This window comes from Caretta caretta, chromosome 5 (genome assembly GCF_965140235.1).
Source record: "Caretta caretta isolate rCarCar2 chromosome 5, rCarCar1.hap1, whole genome shotgun sequence".
Classification (NCBI taxonomy): Eukaryota; Metazoa; Chordata; order Testudines; family Cheloniidae; genus Caretta; species Caretta caretta.
This window is the reverse complement of record NC_134210.1, coordinates 81,600,380-81,622,235: the sequence shown is the minus strand read 5'-3', so window position 1 is coordinate 81,622,235 and position 21,856 is coordinate 81,600,380. Positions and strand designations below refer to the sequence as shown.

At 39.8% G+C, this 21,856-nt stretch overlaps 1 protein-coding gene across 2 annotated transcripts in view; it reads right to left on the bottom strand.

Moving 5' to 3' along the window:
• Positions 1-21,856, bottom strand: part of MEGF10 (multiple EGF like domains 10) — a 147,783-nt gene that overhangs the window by 79,387 nt on the left and 46,540 nt on the right. For both annotated transcript variants that reach the window (XM_048850889.2, XM_048850888.2), the window contains exons 4-5: positions 21,062-21,162; positions 10,649-10,741 (exon numbers count right to left, since the gene is read on the bottom strand). In XM_048850889.2, the coding sequence (XP_048706846.2) occupies positions 10,649-10,741; positions 21,062-21,162 (194 nt within the window). The remainder of the gene's footprint in view (positions 1-10,648; positions 10,742-21,061; positions 21,163-21,856) is intronic.

Below are 21,856 nucleotides of genomic sequence, written 5' to 3'. Positions count from 1 at the left end.
TTTTAATACAGTAGCTAATCCTGTAGTCCTTCCCAGTGAAGCCATTGGAAGCTTTGTAGGAGTAAATAAGACAGTATCAGTCCACTTGTAATAGAACTAATCAAATAATGAAAAAATTGCTTTTGCAAATAATGGTTCACCAAAATTCACCACAAATTGTTCACCATCTATTGAACTGATCAAATTCCTGAACAAACAAAAGTTATTGGATAAAAATTGCCAAAATTTGCAATGAATATAGACCTGATTCGGGAAAGCACTTATGCATGACTAAGACTCCAATGGGACTTAAGCACATAATTCAGTACTGTCTTAAATTGTGGCCAGTATTTGCAGTGAATTATTTAACCAGTTCTAGCAATTCCCCCCGGTATGGAAATGGTACTTTCCTTTTGGAACAACTAACTGTTTTTGCTCCAAATTGAATACAAAGAGGTTCACTCATATTTAGCACCCAATTCTACAACCCTTACTCACACGAAGAACACTTACTCATGTGAGTAGTTCAACTCAAGTCAATTAGATTAAAGACAATACATTTATTTTGGTGTCAATGGGACTATTTCATAGAATCATGGAAGATTAGGGTTGAAAGAGACCTCAGGAGGTCATCTAGTCCAACCCCCTGCTCAAAGCAGGACCAACATCAACTAAATCATCCCAGCCAGCACTTTGTCAAGCCGGGCCTTAAAAACCTCTAAGGATCGAGGTTCCACCATCGCCCTAGGTAACCCATTCCAGTGCTTCACTTCCCTCCTAGTGAAACAGTGTTCCCTAATATCCAACCTAGACCTCCCCCACTGTAACTTGAGACCATTACTCCTTGTTCTGTCATCTGTCATCACTGAGAACAGCCGAGTTCCACCCTCTTTGGAACCCCCTTCAGGGAGTTGAAGGCTGCTATCAAATCCCCCCTCACTCTTCTCTTCTGCAGACTAAACAAGCCCAGTTCCCTCAGCCTCTCCTCGTAAGTCATGTGCCCCAGCCCCCTGATCATTTTCATTGCCCTCTGCTGGACTCTCTCCAATTTGTCCACATCCTTTCTGTAGTGGGGGGCCCAAAACTGGATGCAATACTCCAGATGAGGCCTCACCAATGTTGAACAGAGGGGAATGATCACGTCCCTCAATCTCCTGGCAATGCCCCTACTTATACAGCCCAAAATGCCGTTAGCCTTCTTGGCAATGAGGACACACTGCTGACTCAGATCCAGCTTCTTGTCTACTGTAATCCCTAGGTCCTTTTCTGCAGAACTGCTGCTTAGCCAGTCAGTCCCCAGCCTGTAGCGGTACATGGGATTCTTCCGTCCTAAGTGCAGGACTCAGCACTTGTCCTTGTTGAACCTTATCAGATTTCTTTTGGACCAATCCTCCAATTTGCCTAGGTCACTCTGGACCCTGTCCCTACCTTCCAGGGTATCTACCTCTCCCCTCAGCTTAGTGTCATCTGCTCACAACTTATTCTTGTGAGCAAGAGTTTGCAGGATTGAACCCAATTTTGTATTAATTTTAGCAAGTAGGCCATGAATCCAATCTTACGTTCTCTGATATTTTAAAATTCCTTTTTTGCTATTTTAAGTGATATAGACCTTTTAAAACAATTTTTAATCTTTATTTAAAATCTTTAGCATTTCCAGAAGTTAAGTTTTAATGTGGCCCCTTGAATATGTGCAGAGCTTCACCACTGACCGTATTAATATAAACAACATTCTATAAGTAAAATTATAACAGTGATAAACACTGTTTTTATGGCAACCTAAAAGTTAAACATATTTTTTCTCTTCCCAACACCTACTTACCAGACACCACTAGATCCCTCCAGACACACTAAACATATGCTTTAAAGATAATTTGGTAACTGTTGACTAGAAAGATACAGTCCTACCATGGCTCAAAGAAACATTTGTATATTAAAAGAGGTATGAATAAAAGGATAGATCTCATAAGAAAGCCTTTTCGTGACCATAATAAACAAAACCACATATTTTAACCCGGGGTATGTCATAAGTCAATTAGTTGTTTTAACTAATTTTAATACAGACACTAGCATTTCTAGTAATTAACTACACCATAACAGCTGATAAGAAAAGTAGTTATATTAAAAAAAATTATATGCTTCAAGGGAAATGTAAAGTACAAGGTAAAACCCAATGCCTTCAACAACCAGAGGCTTATCTTTAAGGCTAGTATTGCTAAGTGAAATAAAGTGTGTTATTGAAATTGTTAAATTACTGTTAAATGTTTAGAAGAAAGATTGATTGAGACTATCACTTACACCTAAATGAACTCTAATTAAAAACAGGAATAAATTACTTCCAATGATTCATTGTTCATTTATTGTATTTAATAGACAATGTTAATATATAATATATTTTAAAGCAAATTAAAGTAGAAATTATGGCCCTGATTCAGGAAGCATAATTATTCAGGAAGGTGCTTAACCATATACTTAGTCCCACTGGATGTAAGCACCTGCTTAAACCTTGTATAGAACCAAAACTCACCCAGTTATTTCTATATTTGGTCTTGGAGACTCCTAGTATGTCAAAATTGGGGAAAAAAACACATGGCATGCATTTAAAACTAACTTTATTGGAATCAGTGAACTATAAAACTATGAACAAGTTAAAACTTTCCTAGATTCAGAAGCACACTACATAGTGATGTGTTCTGAACATACAAAGGTTTTACACATTGCACATTTTTATGTGTTTTTCTGTTTCTTGCTCTGGAACAGATAGAATCATAGAATATCAGGGTTGGAAGGGACCTCAGGAGATCATCTAGTCCAACGCCCTGCTCAAAGCAGGACCAATGCGCAACTAAATCATCCCAGCCAGGGCTTTGTCAAGCCTGACCTTAAAAACCTCAAAGGAAGGAGATTCCACCACCTCCCTAGGTAACGCATTCCAGTGCTTCACTACCCTCCTAGTGAAAAAGTTTTTCCTAATATCCAACCTAAACCTCCCCCACTGCAACTTGAGACCATTACTCCTTGTTCTGTCATCTGTTACCACTGAGAACAGTCTAGATCCATCCTTTTTGGAACCCCCTTTCAGGTAGTTGAAAGCAGCTATCAAATCCCCCCTCATTCTTCTCTTCTGCAGACTAAACAATCCCAGTTCCCTCAGCGTCTCCTCATAAATCATGTGTTCCAGTCCCCTAATCATTTTTGTTGCCCTCCGCTGGACACTTTCCAATTTTTCCACATCCTTCTTGCAGTGTGGGGCCCAAAACTGGACACAGTACTCCAGATGAGGCCTCACTAGTGTCGAACAGAGGGGAACGATCACGTCCTTGATCTGCTGCAATGCACCTACTTATACAGCCCCAAATGCCATTAGCCTTCTTGGCAACAAGGGCACACTGTTGACTCATATCCAGCTTCTTGTCCACTGTAACCCCTCAGTCCTTTTATGCAAAACTGCTGCCTAGCCATTCGGTCCCTAGTCTGTAGAGATGCATGTGATTCTTCCGTCCCAAGTGCAGGACTCAGCACTTGTCCTTGTTGATCCTCATCAGATTTCTTTTGGCCAAATCCCCTAATTTGTCTAGGTACCTCTGTATCCTATGCCAACCCTCCAGCGTATCTATCACTCCTCCCAGTTTAGTGTCATTTGCAAACTTGCTGAGGGTGCAATCCATGCCATCCTCCAGATCATTCATTAAGATATTGAACAAAACAAGCCCCAGGACTGACCTGGATACGTACCAAAGCCATGTAGCATCAGAAACTTTGGCTCTGCAGCTAAGTTACCTATTACTGAAGCCAGAGTAATGACTCTGTCCACTGTTAAGGTGTTGATAGTTTCCATTTTTGACCCCCAGCACTCCATCTAACTAGTTGGGAAAAGAAACCCTACATCTTAAGCTGAAGATTCCCATTGTTTCTAGAGGGAAAAGTTAGACATTAATCAGACAAAGTTGGATTTAAATTAAGGGAATTTTAGACATTACAAGTAAATTACAAGTTTTGGTGAATCCCATAAGTAGAGCTGGTCAGAAATTTTCCAATGAAACAAAGTTTTGGAAAATGCTGATTTGTCAAGCCCAAAACATTTCACTGGAAATATCTGGATTTGAAAAACTTTCAGCGAAACCAAGCAGGGTTCCCACAGAACCCTGCCTGGATTCCTATTACGCTGCAGGGGACCCTGGTCTGCAGCTGTAGGGCAAATCCGCCAATCAGACTGCCCTAGAGTCCTGGACCCTGGCACTCCAAGGCATATATTGCATATGAGGTTATGGGAATGATGTGGAGGGATTCACTGAGCATTCTCAATGCAGACCAAAGCCTAGGACCAAATCCTTCCTTGACCAGCTGACACATATATATATATATATATATATATATATATATATATATATATATAATTTAAAAGTTGTCACTCACACTTAAAATAAATTTTAAAATGACCCCAAATTCAGCTCTATGAATGAATCATCCTCTGGATTCTGTCATCCTTATTCTTATTGAGGAAAAGCTTCCTTATGAATTGTCCTATTGATTTCAGTGGAACAATTTGTGGACTAAGAACTATTCAGTATGAGAAAATGTGAAGAAAAGGAATTTCCTAATTGCGTATCAGGAATCACTATTACAGCATATGCATACCTCAGTCACATACATATCCCACAGTGAGACTTGTGTGATCTATAACGCTATGTATTATTTCATCTGGATATCACTCTGTGTCCCCCAATCATGAAAAAAGGTAAAATAGCAAAAGGTAGAAACCACCAAGTGCAGATGTGTTGTGTTCATTTCTATACATCTAGACAGACAATTCTCTTAACTGATTGTCAGTTTTATATAATATACTGTCTTACATAAAACTGACTACCAGTTAAGAGAATTGTTTGTCTAGATGTATAGAAATGAACACAACACATCTTCACTTGGTGGTTTCTATCTTCTGCTATTGAGGAATTCGCAAATGAGGAATTTGTTTTACTTGTCAGAAATAAAATTAGTGTTTGCAGCGCACACTAACCCGCAGGAATCAGAACTCACACTACCTGATGATATATAGTTTGTCCCCACGCCCGTAAGTAAAACCTCTGCTAGTGGCAGAACTACTCTTACAAGAAAAAAAACTGCATATGTGTGGGCCCTTATTTTTATTTTCCTCTAATATTGTAACCACTAAAACTTACACTACTGTGATTCAAGTCTTCACTACAACTGTTGACAAAAATCAAGCTAATTAAAAGAAAATCAGAGGCTCTTTTTGTCAAATCTATTAAAATATTTTCTTGTTTAATTCACCCCTTCCTATCGTGATCAACCCTTCTCCTCTCGTAAATTCTGCCCTCACTCTGACCAAAGCAAACTGATCAGTTCATACTCTTGCAGCTTCATGAACAATTTTTCAAAGTGATCCTGACAGTGAAATGGATGTGCTGATTCACTAGCTCCTAGCTCCAAGGGATAGGCTCAATATGTCTTCTGTCCACTCAAAAGACATTGATCTGTCTATTGTGTCCAGTCAATAAATCTTTATTAGAATAATTTACTTCACATGAATGTCAGCTCTTGCACTGGAATGAAAATGTTTTGTAAATGTGCACCCTTTTAATCAATGTGGTATTTCTTTTCAGATTTATATTATCATCATCTCATTCATCTCTCTTCACTGAACTATACCGCAGGCAATACATTACCCAATGCATCATAATATGTTTGCCAAAAAGATAAGGTCTAAGGTCTGAAGAAAAAAAAACACCTATACATATGACAAATTCATCAAGGAGATCTTAGACATAGCAAGCCTGAAGTCTCTGCTCATATTTTACTCAGGGACTGGTAAAAAACACTGATATTTTTACCTGATTAAGGACGTCAGGATTTTGCCTATGAAAATAGACTAAATACTGGCATGCAGTAAAGAGCTCTCTCAATACAAGAGTTGATAGTCACAGTAGAGTAATTCCTTGGCAAGACACCTAAAGTAATGTAGGGAGGTTTAACACACAAACACGTGCACACGCACGCACACACACACACAGAGCCAATTCACTCACTCCTACTACAATGTGCAGCAAGAACAGACCTAATTATAAAAAGTTTGCAGTTGCCCAACTAGCAATCTAAGGAATTGGTGTTTCAATAAAGTTGAATCGTCTCCGTTCCTGGCCTCTCACATGAGTCTGTCACAGCATGTAGGGACCAAAAGTCAAGAACAAGGGAGACTGAAAAGAATCTCCTGCTTAGGGAGGGAGAACCCTTTGCCTGCAATCTCTGCAATAAATCAGGGAGGGGGAAAGCTGATGAACCTGTCCTCCCTCTTGCAGGGAACGAAGAAGAACCAAGATCCCCACTCTGCAGGAAGGATGGAGAGGAACCAGCTGCTCAGAAGTGCACAGGATATGGTTGGGAGAACAGACGAATTTCCTTCGGTGGGTTTCCCCCTGCATCTCTAGAGAGAGTGGATTCAAATCTGCATCAAAAGATCAAAAGTGAATTGGAGTCCCATGCTAGTCCCAAACGGACATGAGCTCATATCACACTGAGGTGAATTGTCAGTAATGGGTATGGGAGGAGGCTGCTTGCACAGCTGTTACCTGCATGATACCCGAATCCAGTCAGTGCAATCACTTTGTCATTTTTAGAGAGAACATTATAACACTCAGGAAGTCCTTGTCTACAATTACCACCCAGCAAGCCAAACAGTCACAGTAATACAGCAGCCCAAGACGTTTTGAAATAAAAGTTCTGTTAACAGAAGACAGTTACACAATTGGTAAATAACAGTCAAAATGCAAGTAGGGTTTGAAGAGGAAGAACAGGTGGAGAGATCCATTATGGGTCCAATTCTATCCTCAGACACAAATATGTGCAGCTCCCATATAAGGGCAGTGTTTGTCTCTCCTTAATAAAGAACTGTATTTTTTGGAGAGCAGGTTCATTTCTGCACCACTTACATAACAGGTTTTATTCTTGAGTAGAATGACCATGCAAATAAATTAAACACCAAATCAGAGTTTACCAAACAATAATTTACAACAAATTTCAGAATCCTAGGAAAATGTCTCCCTCTCTATTTTAGGATTTTATCCTGCCACCCATCTCCTCTGAATCAGAGCTTCAGCCATGCAAAACAAATTTGGACTTCATGGAGAGTCTCTGGCTCGTCTGACTGAGTTCGATATCTAGGCATATATGCGGCCCCCATCACCACAGTATAATCTTGTTATTTTATAACAACCCAAAAAGTTTATAAAAAATAAATAATCTGCTATCTCTTTATATTATTTTATTGTGCCTTTGTTCATACTAAAGAAAATGCAAGTCTTGGGACTCCATGGATAATAATAGCTGAAAGTAAATTGGGTGAAGAGGGTTTTTTTAATGTTACGCAAACGCTGATGAAAATCAGGTTCAGTAGCTGTATTGTATTCCCAGTGTAATAGTGTTACACTCTATTATTTATTTGGTCTGATTTCCACTATGGGTCTGTTTTAAGAGGCGCTGTCTGTCAACACAGATGAGGAGACCGCACAATTCTATCATACTATACCTTGTAACAAACTGCACTGCTCAAATTAAACACTTACCCTCCCCACTATGCTGGCCAATAATAATGTTATTTGTTCCTAGAATGCCTATGAACAACTGAATCTTCAGCAGGACAATCCAATGAAAGCAACAGCTCATAAAAAAAGCTGGATATATGCCAAACCCCATGTCCCAAACATTGCTTCAACAGCATGTGAACAAAATACCCTCTTCCTCTTTAATCCTCCCTTGAAGAACAATAGCAATCTGAAACAAATTTTTAGCAGTTAAATTTAGCTGTATTGGTATGCAAAAACTTTTACAAAGCATCACAAATATCCCATTAGATCACTCTATTCAAGGTACAATAAAGGCTTTTTCACACTAGGTCTTTTGTATACAGACAGCACAAAGTATTTTCACTGCTGAAGCTACTATGACCAGCGGTCAGAGGCAATGTGCAGAGGCAGCAGCAGCAGCAGAAGAGAGTTGATTTGATACAAATACATTCAAAATAAACTATAACTGAAGAGGCTTGGGTTAAGAGAAAGTAATCCTGGAGAGTCTGCTGATGGGGAGGATTTATTCCAATCACAAATCAACAGAATCCTCAAGGTGTTAATTTAAAATTCCCATTGGCTATCCATGGAGATAAATAAATTATATCTAATACATATAAGTAGATGTACACACTTCATACAGAACACACTTCATAAGGATTCAACTACACATGTTTCAGAGTAACAGCCGTGTTAGTCTGTATTCGCAAAAAGAAAAGGAGTGAGCTGTAGCTCACGAAAGCTTATGCTCAAATAAATTGGTTAGTCTCTAAGGTATCATAAGTACTCCTTTTCTTTTGCGAACTACACATGTGCAACTTTAAATTAAGCATGCTAGCTAAAGATCAGGATAACATTGGCACAGTTTTATCACAATTCTCTTGATATTTGGTGTTGTGGTTGTGGAGAAGAACATGACCCAAGTGCACCCTGAAGGCTCAGAAACCAAAATGCAAAGAAAAGGAATCCCAAAAATAATATTTTTAAGATCTAATGATTTTTAAGTCAATATCATGATTTTTTGGAGTCTGATTCATGGTTTTGGGGGATTGTTAATATTATTTGCATAACAATTGTCACAGGGCCACAGGAAAGACTCCCAAGAAGAGAAAAGAGCAGTGAAAGGAGAAAGCAATTGCAACCATGCATCAGCTGGAGGCCTATAGTCTGGCAGTGCTGTCCAAAATGTGGGTGTAGCTTGTTGAGGAGGGGGCATGGCTAAGGTGCTGAGATGCCCTAAACACAGTGCATCCAATTAGCAGCAGTGGCTGGCAGAGCTCTTCTGGAATCCACCCTGTCTAGGGTGAATCCCTCCTTTCGTGCAAAGGGCCAGGCAAGAGTAATTAGCAATTCCCCATGCCAGCAAAAATGAATAAGGCTCAACAATAGTTGTTCATGAATATCTGGGGCGGGCCAGAGATAGTGAAACTAGTTATAATGAAGAACAACTGAAGTCCCAAGTTGTTTCAGTACCTTCAATGCACTAATTAACATTTTTATGATACAGCAATCAACCTCCACTTCTGTTTTTTGCAGAGTAACTTCATTCTATCATCACATACAGAGTGTGCTTTTACATACAACAATCAGATTCTAGTGAGCCCAGAAAAAAAGCTGTTATTCAATAAAGCTATAAACCTTAAAAGGAGATATGGAGGAACACCTTTAATGTGAGTTTGCCCATAATAAATCTTGGGAAAACCTGATTTCATTACTCCACTACACTTCTATTTAAAAAAAAAAAAAGACATACAGGTCAATCCCTGGGTTCCCCTACCACCAAAGCCATGTGGTCATAGTAGAGCTGCACCCAGTGCTGGCAGGCACCGGGCACCGCAGGGAACCTTCCCGGCAGTGTTTCAACTCTCTGGTACAGGGGTGGCCAACCTGTGGCTCCGGAGCTGCATGAGGCTCTTCAGGGATTAATATGTGGCTCCTTGCATAGGCGATGACTCTGAGGCTGAAGCTACAGATGCTAACTTTCCAATATGCTGTGGGGTGCTCACTGCTCAACACCCTGCTCTGCCCCAGGTCCTGCCACCACTCCAACCCCTTCCCCCAAGACTCCTCTCCCTTCCCCTGAGCCTGCCATGCCCTCACTCCTCGCTCCTCCCCCACAGAGCCTCCTGCGCACTGCAAAACAGCTGATTGCAGCTGGCGGGAGGCGTGGGGAAGGGGCTGATTGGTGAGGCTGCCGATGGGCGGGAGGCGCTTGGGGCTGGAGGGGGGGAGCGGATGTTGGGCTACTGACATATTACTGTGGCTCTTTTGCAATGTTCATTGGTAAATTCTGGCTCCTTCTCAGGCTCAGGTTGGCCACCCCTGCTCTGGTACCACCCAGGTGGGGAGGGAGAACTCTTGGAGAAGTGCAGGGAAGTTCTCCAGGTCTCCAAATTCCCATGGCAGCTTTAAGAACTGGGTGGGGAAGGGCACTTCAGTGCTGCCTGCACCTTCAATCTCTCTCTCTCTCTCTCTCTTTCTTATTCACACACACAGCAAAAGGGAGAGGAAAGTTGGAGAGACATGGCTGGTAAGTGAAAAACAGTGAGGGAGAGTGAAATGAAAAGAGATCAACCAAGTGAAGAGACGGTGATAATGAATGTAGGATATGGAATGAACAAAAAAGGATACTGAGTCAATGGAGGAGGAAGGAATGGGAATGAGTGAATGAAGGGGTAAATGGGACGAGGGAGGGAATAGAGTAAAAGGGGTAGGGAATAGGCAGAGGAAGAGACTAGTCAGGTTTAAACTTGAGCTTAGGCAGTCATTCTTTTTGCGCTCAGACAAGAAAAGTTAGAGGGAACCTTGATCAGGGCAAATATATTTACCTTCTCCAGCAATGGAGCCCTATCCAATCTGGCTTGTCAATGGGGCCAAAATTAGCATTTTTTTAATATTGGCACTTGCCGCTACTCCTTTGGAATAAATGAGAGAAATCAGACCACACACAGAGTTCTGACACATTCTGATAAATCAGAGCAAGCTCCTCCAACAGCGACCAGGAGATCAAGCATAGGATCTATGATAATTTCCCAAAGAAGGACAATACAGTAAAAACAACACAAGACAGGCAGCAGCAGGTGTAAACTTACCACTAGAGCAATTGGGACCCCCCCAGCCAGGCTCACACTGACAGGTGTTTGGAGCAATACAACGACCATGGACACATTTATCAGCACAGTGAGCTGTCAGAAAGAGAAATCAATAAAAATAAGAACATCTTGCACAAAAATAAAAACAAACAATAAAACACCACACAATAGCTTTTTCCCCAATCCAGCTGTTTTATTTTTTGTCTCAAATATCCTTTAAAAACATGAAAAATTGTTTTTAAATTCATGTTTGGTAGCCTCACCTGTGAGTCATTTTTCAGACTTAACGTGTATTTTATAACTATACAACTTATTCTCTAAGTTCAAAATCTCAAAATAAATTCCATTAAGGCTGCTCAAATACTATTTCATGCTAAGCTATGAGAAGATACTCTAAACTTTTGGAGAAAAACTCATGCCAGTTTTTGCTGCAGCAGTGAGTAAAACATGATTTTCTCTACACCACACAGAATACATCACAACACATCAGTACTTTAATATTTATCTTTATGAATGACTGTATGACTCAGAAGCAGCACGATGAAACAAACATGATCACTAGACAAATACAAAATGTAAACTTGCTGACTCCTCCTGCAATTATCATTGCCAGCGCTGAGTAGAGCTGGATTAAATTTTTCATTTGAAACTTTTTTTAAACAATTAAGGGCCTTTTTTGAAATTGGAAATTTGTGGGAAAACTTTTCATTTTGACCAGCCCTAATGTTGAGTCTTTTGTGCGAGATGTACTCTAGTGTTTGGAGCACAGAAGTGGGAACCAGAGTGTTCTAATCCTGGGCATAAGACTTACACTAGGTCACCTTGGGCAAATCACAATCTTTTTGCTTCAATTTCTTCACCTATAAATTTGATATACATGTTACTTGCTTACCTACATCATGTGGTGAACGTGAATTAATGTTAATGTTCACAAAGCTCTTTGAAGATGCAAAGCACAGTGTAAATTACTCTTGATGAAGAATCAGAAACAGTGGTCTAGCCACCAGAAGGGCATGAAAAGCTACATACCATTAGCATGGGATACTGGGAGGGAAACCTAGAGCAAGAAGGAAGCTATGGGAACCCAGAGCAGAGAGGGAGCAGCACAGAGAAGACTGGAATAGGGAGGGAATCAGGGCTGTTGTGAAGACATGTCCAGAGTAGGGATTGAGGTGAAGGCAGATCTTTGTTGGACAAAAAGACCAAACTGCAAACAAGACAAGGACATCACCATACTGACTGAGGGGAAGGGCTTATGTCAGTCACAGTGGCAGACAGGTAAATTAGTCCTGCCCTCCCAACTAACAGTAACGTTGTCTAATTCTTAGGCCAGGAAACTAAAGAAGCCTCATAGAATTGCCCATCATAGGTAGGGGTACAGGAGTTAGGGGTGGTAAATATTTAAGACAATGATGACTGACCACACCTCCCAGAGCTTGAAATCACTCTAGCAAAGAAAAACAAATAAGGAAAACTACATATACTGAAGGTACATCCCCAGGAAGGTCAGTTAATTTTTGTGTATATATATGTACACACACACACACACACACACACATATTGTGGGAATTTTTCAATTTAAACAACAGTAATTTCCAAAAGATACACATGGGATGATGATTCTCTCTGTAACATCTCCAAAGTCTGCCGTTTGAAAGAAACATCCACAACAGAAACCTGATCATTTATACCAATGAGAAGTGAATCTTTGGGGGAGGAAAAAAGATAAATGGCTCAGCTGGTGTTTGGAAGAGGTTTAAGGAGGCTAAATATGAATTGGACTTTTGTTGAATGAGTGGAAAATGTGCATGTGTGGATAAAGAGGTGATTACTCACATACTAAACCCAAATTTCTATGCAATAGGGCTACATAGCTCTGCATTGGCCCCACTTTCATTATATCCCATTATGCACACTGTGAAATACATAGAAATAACACATACAAAAGTTTGTATTTGTTAACACAAGCCTAAATAATAATACCTATATAATATCTTTATAACTTAATACCTCCGTAATACCTTTATAAGTAACTGCAGAGAAGTCTACTTACTAGACTGTTTTAAACTTATAAAGCTTGAGATTTACAGCCCCCATGAAAAGTAACTGTTATTTTAAAAATAAAGTGAATTTAGTGCTGGTGAAATATGCCAGGTTGCCAATCCTGCAGATTGAAGTCCTTTATCGATCATGTAGTTCAGGCTTCACCACACAGCTACCAATGTGTCCTTGATCTCAAAGTACCTCCCCTAACAGTGAGGATAGCTCAGTTTCCCTCTCCATTAGTTCTTTGGCCAATCCACTAAAGCTGTTAACAAGGATGCCATTAAGAGCCCTCTTTGATGGTGTAAATGGACACATGCCCATCAGGAACTGAATTAAAACCACTGCCTCATTTCACATAGATTACTGATTAACCATTGGATGGCAAAGACTTTGAGTCACTAAAGTCCAGAACTGATTCAGGTGACCTAGAGGAGAAAGACTCTGACCCAGATTCTCAGTTGTGCCCAATACCTGATGGGTACAGCAGAGGGGCACAAAGGAGCCAGTTGTGGCTCCTTGAATCTAGAACCAGCACTGGTCCTGGTGTAGTATAGAATAAAAGCAACCTTAGTCCACTCCACCAGCTGAGGACTACCATACTGCCTACTCTATGAGCAGAGACTATGGATCAACTGCCATTTTGAAAGAAATTCAAATAGGCTTTAAACTAATTTTTCACATCCAAAACTCCTGCTGACTCTTCTGGCCATTCCTTATGTACAAGGAATGCAGGATGAAGTCCATTGATATAAAGGATATTATATAACATGATTATTACTGCTTCCAAAATATTTTAATAAAGATAATTTAAAACATCAAATGAAAATACCATATTTACAAAATTCTACACAAAAGGAGATCCACATGTAATTCTTTATTTTCAAGAGGTTATACTAAATTTGAGGAATATTTAAGTAATATAAGAAAGGCAGGATCATATCCTATGTGTGCCTAAGAAAGAAGGGAAAGGAGGGACATGAAAAATTTCTTAGTTAAGCTTCTTAAATCCAAAATTATATCCAATTCAAGAAATTTTTCTTTCCATACTCAGGACACTAATATATCCAAAACTGTTTACAGTCATAAAAATAATTAGTTGTTTCCCATATATCTTCTGTGGTTACTGTTGGACTGACAGCATCTGAACTCAAACCAGCATCCTTAACAGATGTTGTGTGAGGCAAAAAAATACCACATCATCAAGTTCTGGCATTTTAATACTCTAAGCTAAATTCAGAGCTGGCACCAAATAGAGCAACAGCATCTGCTCCAGTGGAAGGAAGTGCAAATAGGGGCATATTATCTGTGGAGGTCTATATTGTGTCAGAAAAAGAAGTAAGAAGACTTGCACTTGGCTGTGGGTGGTATATGACTTGAACTAGTGAAAAAGCTGAACGAGGCATCACATCAAGGAAAGAGGTCCTGTTTGCATTATGGCCTACTACAGACCTGATGCTAACATGTTGATGTACAAGGATTGGTGTAACTCAACATTGAGTCTGTCTGGTTCAAATAGCACCAAAAAGTCATTGACAGTAGTAAGCAGCATGCAGAAAGCACATTCAGCACTGCCAAATCAACCAATGCCAAAACAACCATTTATACGAAAAAAATGACAGTATTTTTCAAATGAGAACACATTGCTGGGTAAGCTCAGTACTGCGTATTAAAACGTAAAAAGTGTTAGCCACATAGAACATAGCCATTTTTATTATTATACTGCTGCAACTGGTGGGTGGCAAACTCTCCATGCACATTTTCAGACATATCACAGGATCATACCAAGGTGAGGGGAGATCATACCAAGAGAATTAAATCATGTTTAGTGCATATAATACAGATCAACTTGACATTTTCAGACACTAACCACATTAGTCCTACCACCAGTACAAGCTCTCTAATTGATACTTGTCTGTTATCACTGGTGTAAAGACAGACAGTATGACATTTAGAGAGAAGATTGCAATCCAGAAACCTCCTTTTATATTAATGTGCTATAGTACACCACCTGTGGTGCAAATTTAGACTTCTCTTCAATTCCACCATCTACTTAAAATATTACACTTGAGTGTTGGAACTTATGTGTCTCATTAACCTTACACCTTTACTTGTGCACCAGGCCTGTCAGCTGTGAAACATAATCAGGTGAATCAAAATTTCTGAAAAGCATTTTATGCATCTGCATAGTAACTAAGAAGTGATATGAAATTTCTTAATCATAAGCCATTATGGACTGTGTTTAAACAGCTGTGCATAGAGTTATCGGACGTCAAAAGAAGATGCTGAAGAATTCACTGCAGTAAATCTTGAAATAAGAAAGAGGGTTTGATCTTTAATACAAGGAATGCACAATTTTTTGAAGAACTTTGTCAAATACTTGGAAAAGAATGAAACCTATATTGCTCAGGAATAGGGCTGGGTGAAAATTTTCAGATTAAATTTTTTTTCAACGAAAACTGCAGATTTGGATCGACCAAATTGTGAATCTGCCAAATTATTTCAGCTGGGAAATAAATAAATAAATAAATAAATAAATAAATTTTTGAAAAACTCAAAGTATGTTTTTGACATATTTGAAATGAAACATTGAGATTTTTCAATTGAAAATGACTTCTCATTTTGAATGTTACTTCAATTTTTTAAAAATTATAGGTAAAAAAGCCCTTGAAAACAAAAAGTTTCATTTCAGGTCAAATAAAATGCATTGTTCATCCTGAAATGAATTTTTATTTTTACTTTTACAGTTTGCTGAAATTTTTGAAAAAATTTTCATTTTGGGTCAACCCAAAACAACCACAACCACAACCACTTCTTTTCTTCAATATTTTGGTTCTGCCACTGAACTGAAAAATTGGTTATTTGCAAAACTCCAGTCAGAAATATATTTATAAAGGGCCAAATCCCCAAGACCGTACTTGGCAAAACTACATTTGAAGTTGAATGGCTAAGTCATGACTCTGCTGCCCTACAGGCATTGATCCAAGCTATAGCCCAGTTTTACAACTGGGCCAGACTCTGTGCCTACAGAGCAGTTAGTGGATATTGCATGTGTCTCTGTAGTGGCCACAGAACAAATCCTAGGTCCCCATCCCCTCTTTCACAGGCAGAGTTCATAAACCTGCCTCCATTGCTGTGTATGTCAATGTGATCACTGGGAAATGATGTTGGGGGGAAGGCAATGCCTCCCTAATGTCCCAGCATGGGGAGAAATGGGGAAACAGGTTCTCCTTGCTGACTAACAACTGACAGGAGCAAGGCGATACAGTACCAGATAACTGCCAAATGGAGCCATCAGCCCAGAAAGGACACTGCAACTGAGAATGACCCTTCTAAGGCAAAAGAAGTGAGGAGGAGAAAGGGCTTATCCTTCACAACCTCTCTAAGCCACTACCAAAAGCATGTGGTGTTGGTGGGAGTGAAGGCAAACAGAATTCTGATCCCCAGAATCTGCACAGACAGCTCCCTGGAAGTTACTGTAGTCACTGAGGGGAAAGACTCCAAAGTCCCTGTGAGGAGAAGAGGAAGTAGGCGGGATCTGCAGAGAGACGGTGAAAGCTCTTCTGAAGTTCTGTGGGGCTCAACTGCCAGTTTTTCTATCAGTTTTCTATCAGTTTTTCATAGATTCACAGGTTTGAAGGCCAGAAGGGACTACTGTGATCACCCAGTCTGACCTCCGTTATAACATAGGCAACAGAATGTCCACAAAATAATTCCTAGACTAGAGCATATCTTTTACAAAAATATCCAATCTTTATGTAAAAATTGCCAGTGATGGAGAATCCACCACAACCCTTAGTAAATTGTTCTGATAATTAATTATTCTCACTCTTTAAAAATTTATGCCTTATTTCCAGCCTAAATTTATCTAGCTTCAACTTCCAGACATTGGATCATGTTATATTTTTCTCTGCTGGACTGAAGAGCTCATTATCAAATACTTGTTCCCCATGTAGGTATTTATAGACTCTATTCAAACACCCCAAACCTTCTCTTTGTTAAGCTAAATAGATTGACCTATTTGTCTATCACTATAAGGCATGTTTTCTAATCCTTTAATCATTTTTGTGGCTCTTCTCTGAACCCTCTTCAATTTAGCAACATCCTTCCTGAATTGTGGACACCAGAACTGGACACAGTATTCCAGCAGTGGTCGCATCAGTGTCAATTATAGAGGTAAAATAATCTCTCTATTCAAGATTCCCGTTTATGCATCCAAGGATCGCATTAGCCCCTTTGGCCACAGCGTCGCACTAGGAGCTCTGTCATAAATATAAAGGGAAGGGTAACCACCTTTCTCTATACCGTGCTATAAAATCCCTCCTGGCCAGAGGCAAAACTCTTTCACCTATAAAGAGTTAAGAAGCTAAGATAACCTCGCAGGCACCTGACCAAAATGACCAATGAGGAGACAAGATACTTTCAAAGCTGGAGGGGGTGGGGGGACAAAGGGTCTGTCTGTCTGTGTGATGCTTTTGCTGGGAACAGAACAGGAATGGAGTATTAGAACTTGTTAGTAAGTAATCTAGCTAGAAATGAGTTAGATTTCCTTTTGTTTAAATGGCTGGTAAATAAGCTGTGCTGAATGGAATGTATATTCCTGTTCTTGTGTCTTTTTGTAACTTAAGGTTTTGCCCAGAGGGATTCTCTATGTTTTGAATCTGATTACCCTGTAAGGTATTTACCATCCTGATTTTACAGAGGTGATTCTTTTACTTTTTCTTTAATTAAAATTCTTCTTTTAAGATCCTGATTGCTTTTTCATTGTTCTTAAGATCTAAGGGTTTGGGTCTGTGTTCACCTATGCAAAGTGGTGAGGATTTTTATCAAGCCTTCCCCAGGAAAGGGGGTGTAGGGCTTGGGGGGATATTTTGGGGGGAAGACATCTCCAAGTGGGCTCTTTCCCTGTTCTTTGTTTAACACGCTTGGTGGTGAAGCATAGGGTTCAAGGACAAGGCAAAGTTTGTACCTTGGGGAAGTTTTTAACCTAAGCTGGTAAGAATATGCTTAGGGGGTCTTTCATGCAGGTCCCCACATCTGTACCCTAGAGTTCAGAGTGGGGAAGGAACCTTGACAAGCTCATGTTCAGATGATTATCCACCTCGATTCCCAAATCTTTTTCAGAGCCACTGCTTTTCAGGACATAGCCCCCCCATCCTATAAGTATGGCCTAAATTCTTTGTTCCTAGATGTATACATTTGCATTCAGTTGTATTAAAATGCACATTGTTTGCTTGTGACCAGTTTACCAAGCAATCTAGTGACCTGTCCCAGCAATCAGTGACCTGTCCTCTTCATTATTTACCATTCCCCCCATTCTTTTGTCATCTGCAAACTTTATCAGTGATGATTTTATATTTTCTTGTTACCTGTGGTATTGGACATCCAAAATGAAGCTCATCTCCACAGAAGTAATGGAGGTGAGTGGCCTCTGCTATTTAGCCCACTGGTACTTTAGCCTGAGTACAATTAAAAGTCTAGTTCTGCCATCCTTACTTATTCTGCAAGTGGTCTCATTGAAATGAATGGATTGATTCTTTCTTTCCCCCCTAATTTTTGCGGGGGAGTTACTTAGATTTCACTTCTCCTTTAAACTAGGACAAAAATATGTCTTTACTCAGATAATCTACACTCCCAACCTGCTTGACAGAATGTATAACTTTGAGTTAGTCCTACTGCTGCAGTGATAATGAGTGATTTGATCTTAAAGAACACAGTGAGTGCCATCTAATTATGCATCAAGAAATATGATTGGCATCTGTCATGAGTGGGGTCTTCTCTCATTCTCTGTCTAAAGTAAAAACTGCTTTTATTTCTGAAAGCACAAGTATCTAATTTGCGGGTAACTAAAACCACCACTAGCAAACAATGCTAACAAAGGCTTTTCCACAGTGCTTTACTGGTATGTTTCCAGGGATGAATCTGCACTCCACAGCAATGGATTCTGGTCTCCCTCTAAAAAATTGAAATATGTTTTGGCTGTTGTAGCCAAAAAAAAAAAAACATATTGAGTAAACAGTTGTTTATGCTAGATCACCTAAGTTTTGATGATCAGGTTTCTCACTTGTAAGGGCATTATCCAGACATTCCGAAACAAAAAGTTGGCACGATTTCATTGAGATGACAATGGCGTTACAGAATAATTTAAGAATTTAGCAAGTTTTCCTTCATAAGCACAATAAGCATGTCAATTTGACAGGCAGAATCACTACAGATATTTGCTGGGCAGATTTTTCTAAATACATCCATGGCAATGGGTTTGGAATCTAATTTTAAGAAGCATGTCATTTTATGGAACATGGTGTTCAAAGCAGGTCATAGAATCAGAAAAATGTAGGGCTGAAAGGGACCTAAGCCACATCTCCAGCACTGACCTATATGTAGAGAGCTGAGGAGATCCACCTCAGGGAGGAAAACTGAGGCAGTGCCACACTTTGCAAGCTGGGGGTGCTACAGGGAAGCCACACCCTACAACATTAACGTATTTCAGTGGTTAACTATCTTACAGTTAGGAATTTTCCCTAATATCCAACCTAAATCTCCATTGCTGCAGATTAAGTTGATTACTTCTTGTTAGTATATGTGCAAAGTGCCTCAGGTGACACATGACCAGGATTTATCACCAAATTTGGTCATCTGGTTGGATCATTAGCTTGCTCAGGCTAGGTACTAAAGGGGAGTGTGACGTGAATGCTGATCCATGCCCCCCTGGATTACTTCTTGACCTACCTTCAGTGGACATGGAGAACATTTCGTCACCATACTCTTTATAACAGTCCTTAACATATTTAAAGACTGTTATCAGGTTCTCCCTCAGCCTCTTTCCCTAGATTAAACATGCCCAATTTTTTTAACCTTTCCTAATAGGTCAGGTTTTCTAAACCTTTTATCATTTTTGTTGCTCTCCTCTGGACGTTCTCCAATTTGTCCACATCTTTCTTAAAGTGTGGCACCCAAAACTGAACACAGAACTCCAGCTGAGGCCTCACCAGTGCTGAGTAGAGCAGAACAAATACCTCCCGTTTCTTTCATCTGTCACTCCTGTTAATACACCCCAGAATGAATTTTTTCACAACTGCTTCATATTGTTGGCTCATGCAGTTTGTGAACCATTATATCCCCCAGTGCCTTTTCAGCAGCACTACTGCCTAGCCAGTTATTCCCCATTTTGTAGTTGTGCATTTGATTTTTCCTTCCTAAGTGTAGTAATTTGCACTTGTCTTTATGGAATTTCATCTTGTTGATTTCAGACTGATAATCCTATGGAAAATATTTCTCATATAGGACAGATAGATAGTTGTTAGATACAAAGTTATTTTTATATTTGAATAATAAAAGGTCCTAGTAGTAAAAGTCAATAGTAATTTGCCAAGTAAGAATCAACTACGGGACTAGCGAGTGTTCATGTGGTACATCCCTAATCAAACAGCACAGTAAATCTGTGCTAGAAAAACTGAACCATACACAATACAGATGCTTTCTCTCATTTCCATTTCCAAAATCCCATTTCTTGGTGGCAACAGTGGACAAAGGGTATGCTCCTGAGAATCCAAATGTTACCAAGGGAGGAAGTTTCACTCAGAACTATAATCCTTCAAAAGCCAGCCATGAAATGACATATGTTGTAATTGTTACTACTTTATGGCAATATATAGTGAGGTGCCAAGCTCCTCCTGAAAACAGGACGGCAATGGAAGATAAGATGCTGTAAGAATTGTGAAAAACTCCCAGAAGCAGCCAGCAGCAGGTCTGGCTTCTAGGCGGAGGCGCGCAAGCAGCTCTGTGCGGCTCTCACGTGTTGGCCAGTGAGCCGATGCTCAGGGCAGGGCAGCACACGGAACCCCATGGCCCCCCCACCAAGGAGCTGGACCTGCTGCTGGCCACTTCCAGGGCGCAACGCGATGTCAGAACAGGTAGGGACTAGTCTGCCTTAGCCGGGTAGCACCACCCATGGGACTTTTAACCGCCTAGTTGGCGGTGCTGACCAGAGCCGTTGCAACCCAGTGCCTTACATTCTACAACCCAATACTGGGTCGCAACCCTCAGTTTGCAAACCACTGGTCTAGTATTAAATATGTATGTATTGTGTTGGAAAGGACACAGACACTGGTACTGTATGAGGTGCAACATGCCAGCTGATCATTAGTGAAAATCATGTCAAATGTATCTACTTATACATCTGAGGTCCAATTATCTTGTCATCTGCATATGCACAACATCAATTGACTTCAAAGAGAGTTGCATGTGCACAACTGATGGGATAATTGAGCCCTTGGTAATTCAAGTTCCACAAGTCTACCTCCAAAGGGGAGTGAACCTAGCATTTTGATAATCACACAGAATTTCAAAGCAATACAAAGTTAAACTTACGGACACACATTTCCCTGCTTTCATAAAATCCAGGACAGCACTGAGATTTCCGTCTGTACATTGTTTTTTCTCCATGCCTGTAGGCAGTACGGTAACTGATTCTAATGAAAAATAAATGGATGTTACATTTATTATAATGGCTTTGAAATAAAACAATGTTTATTTTAGCATATTTAGGAACATCTCGGGTTGATACATAATACAAGAGAAAAACAAAAACAGAGATTTGGCTTTATTGGTTGATAAATTTAACAATATCAATATTCCATTCTGAAAATCTGCCAATATTACCATCATAAACCTTATTTTTTCAGCGGCCAGTAAAATAGATTAAGCATGGTAAAGAATCACAGAAAGAGTTGCTTTTTTTTTTTATCATTAAACAAGCAACTTTATTAGAATAAGGAATATAGCTTTATCCCTAAAGCCTTTCTCTCTGCACTTTCTCTCTTCACTGTAGAGTTCCAGCCTAGAACCTTCCCAAGCTCTCTCTTGCCTGGCTTCTGACTACAGATTTAAGGAAACAGTACACATACCCTCACAACACCTGATCTAATATGAACACTGAACAATGAACAGCGCACAACTAAATGGCAACACAGAAGACACATGTTGTCAGTACAACATCTCCATGAACTCTGTATCACTTGTATTTTGTATTGTCAATATTAAACAATCTCATGCAGTATGCTCAAGGAGTAGTTACCCAACACCACCATAACTAATGGGTGTATCATATTGGGCAGAAGAAAAAGAATACTTTACAGCTGCTGAGGCCAGTTCTGAGTCACTCAT